At 34.6% G+C, this 3,511-nt stretch overlaps 1 protein-coding gene across 1 annotated transcript; it reads left to right on the plus strand.

Moving 5' to 3' along the window:
• Positions 1–714: 714 nt before the first annotated feature.
• LOC124645829 (PITH domain-containing protein CG6153) lies at positions 715–2,898 on the plus strand. Its single transcript, XM_047185751.1, has 4 exons — positions 715–1,110; positions 1,435–1,556; positions 1,857–1,961; positions 2,535–2,898. Exons 1-4 carry the CDS (start codon positions 934–936, stop codon positions 2,743–2,745), a joined length of 615 nt encoding a protein of 204 aa, XP_047041707.1. The 5' UTR covers positions 715–933; the 3' UTR covers positions 2,746–2,898.
• The last annotated feature ends 613 nt before the right edge of the window (positions 2,899–3,511 follow it).

The following is a 3,511-nucleotide window of genomic DNA, read 5'->3' on the forward strand; positions in this document are numbered from 1 at the left end:
GCAAATATAGTAGTGTAGTATAATATAAATATAATAGTACAGTATAGTATAAATATAGTAGTGTAGTATACAAATAAACAGCCGCAGCCGTAACTACCTCGACGTCCATCGCAAATGGTTTGCCAGGTAGCAATGAGCCATGCGCCAATGTGTAAACACCATTTGATCGTGGCTTACATTCGTGCATTGCAAAGCTTGGCCCAACACAGGCCAACGTGTACTGGGGGCTTAAGACGGTTGCTCAGGTTGTTGGTCGTTTGCACAGAGTACATTAATAAGTCGTTTGGATGGACGGGTAAAATAATTTTGCTTTGTTCGCATTTTGTTTTTGTTTCATTGGCTGTGATCTTTCTTAACTCTAACAAATATTAAGTACCTGGACAAATTATTTTTACCTCACAAATCTTGGCTTCGTCCATGGGGAGTGTCGTCATGCATGAACAAAATTTTGTTAATTTTAGTTTAACACAGCTGTTAAAAAAACAATCTGTGCTTCCAAAACGGCCCCTCCAGCAGAAGAGTGACTAGCTGGAAGATCACATTATACGCTTTTTAATTTTCTGGTTACTATACTTCATACACGGAAATATTTTAACGTTGTTGAAAACGCATTGTTGACTCCAGTCTCCAGAATATATTGTTCTAATAAGGCATGGCCTTTGATGTCAACCTGTCAACTCTTCTGAAAATGACATTGATTGACAGCTGACATATGGCTAATAATACAATAGCCAGGCCATCAGGCAAATTATTATAAACAGCTGATCCAAGCTATCTGTGAAGCCGACTTTAGCCGACTGGTCAGCAGAAAGCACTAACCTATCTTATTAAATAGTTGATAAACAAAATAGTGCTGAATATAGCAAGTTATATACTAATTTGCGTGGATAAAGCATAGTGCTTAATTTGTGTGTGCAGCATAAATAAAAAAAAATGTCTCATCATCATTGTCATCATGATCACGATCACGGCAATGCCGATGAACTTGGTATTCAATATAACCTGTATGAAAAAATTGATAAGGAAAATTTGCAATGCCTGAACGAAAGTGTCGAAGGGTCTGGTAAAACAGTCTTCAAATCATGGGACAAACGACTTGACACGACTAACGTGAGTATTATTTTATAACAGATTTGTTTTTACTATTCAAAAGAAAAATATTTTCCATCATCAGGTCTTTAATTGGTCAGTGGGTTGTCTTAGGGGATTCCGCTCAGTGGGTCGTCTTAGGGGCGGAGTCCCCATTGCTTGGCACGGCGCTAGGCTTCTCAGATGGAGAGTGATAAAATAAGCTTTGAAATTATACTATGTAATAGCTAGATGTTTCTCTTGGGTAACTAATTGTCTATTTATCCCTACATAGTACACATTAAGAATTATTGTCTCTTTAGGACCTAAATATTAATTATTTTAAAACATTTTATTTTATTGCAGTATGTAGAAAGTGATGCAGATGAAGAACTGTTATTCAATATACCATTCACAGGAAATGTTAAACTGAAGGGAATAAAGATATATGCTGAAGATTCTGACTCTCATCCTGCCAAGTTAAGATTGTAAGTAACTGCTTTAAATGATAAAATGTTGACAAATAAATCATCATCTGCCTAGCCTTTTCCTCACTAACACTATCTTGGGGTGGGCTTTCAGTCTATCAGTATCAGTAGTACTAGTGTTATATCTGACTTCCCCTCCCTTGGTAAGACTTTGCCCAAAATGACTGTTGTGAATGACAGCTGAGCCCCACCAATGTCTTGTGCCTTCTAAAAAACTGCCTTTTGCAACTTAATTTTGTTAAATAAGTATTTATGTAAAAACAATTATAATCTAGCTTAAAATGCTTCAATGCTTTCCAGGTTCAAAAATAAGCCAAATATGACATTTGATGATGTGACAATGGAACCAGACCAAGTATTTGAACTACAAAGGGATAGCCAGGGTGTTTTGGAATATTCACCAAAGTAAGTTATTTAGTATATGCAAATTTATATAACTTTTACTATAAACATGGATGTTTCCTTTTTTGGATTAACTGCAGAGAACATCTAGTTCCTAGGCTGTGTTCAAACCAAACTGACCTTCAGGAGCCGAATGTGAGAGAATGTTATTCAGTTTGTTGTGTTTCCGTACATATTCACAATTTCGTTCTTTCTATCTGATAATAAGCAAACTAAACAGTGGTAATCAGAAATGGAATAGCTTCCACTAGAGGTTTCATTCGTGTCCCGTGGATGTAGGTTTTAGCATCCCTTCATAAATGTGGTATCTAACATTGAAAGAGATTTACAGAATGGTTAAGTAGTTCCTGAGATTGGCATTTTCAAACAATTATATGTGATTATTTCTATCTTATGGATTTTATTTTATTTAAATAAAGTAATTTAAAGGTATCGCTTCCTTGCCTTCTACTGCTTTTACTGCCCTTAATCCATTCATGGTATTGCAATCACAGATATTTGTATCTGTAATAGGTAAACGATTATCGCTATTAGAATTATGTAGTGTGTAATCCGTATTCTTAACATTATTTTCAGAATTGTAACATTTTCGTCAGTTTCACATTTAACAATGCATTTTCCTGCTAATTTTGGCGCCGAAACCACCAAGATATACTACATAGGATTAAAAGGAGAATGGACTCCCGGTCATCGGCATGGCGTAACTATTTGTACATACGAAGTAAGGCCTAATCTTGATGATCATAAACTTAAAAATTTAGATTCTGTATCTAAACAAATTGAATAGTAATATCAAATTAAGTGAGACTGCATTGAAGTATGTACTGACTGTAATTTTGCATACCAATATTAAAATGTAAATAATGTATTTCTCATGTATGTACATAATAATATTGTTGCCTTTTCTAAGAAAATAAAATGGTTTTTTTTTTTTTAATCTAAACCGTTTTTTATTTATTTTCGATTCAATTTCTACAAGTAGGTTCAATTATTTAAAAAATCCGTAAATCTGTACTGAAGTTTATTTAAACGTGCTATGCTCTGGGACTACTTAACCGGTAAGAATAGAGAGCTCGTTTACCAATCGAGGAAGTTACTAACTCAATCGTCCAAAAATTACCCTCGAATGAAGGTGACAGAAGTGTGGTTAATTTTAAGTATCTACGCCAAAATTTACGAAGTTTTATGTGATGTATAAAGTTATATTTATTTTAGGATTTCATTTCATGCATGTTTATCATTCTACACAAAATTTCGTTAGCTAGCTGGTTATTCTCCTTTTTTAGTCCCCAAAAATATAAAAGTTTTTGTTGTACTGCGTTTACTTTTTGAGTCCTCAAACTAACAAAAACTTGCTACACTCAAGTTAAAAACGCACACGCCTCGCTTGCCTCTTTTTGATGTTACAACTTTTACTTAGTTCCCATGTGTGATTGTTTACTAACACTAGTATACTAATAGTATATAGTATAATACTATGCTACTAGCTCATGGCTGGCTCCGCCCAGGATGCTGGCAGGTTGAAATCAGTGCGATGAATAAAACATAGTGTA

The sequence above is a fragment of the Helicoverpa zea genome, chromosome 3 (assembly GCF_022581195.2).
Source record: "Helicoverpa zea isolate HzStark_Cry1AcR chromosome 3, ilHelZeax1.1, whole genome shotgun sequence".
NCBI lineage: Eukaryota > Metazoa > Arthropoda > Insecta > Lepidoptera > Noctuidae > Helicoverpa > Helicoverpa zea.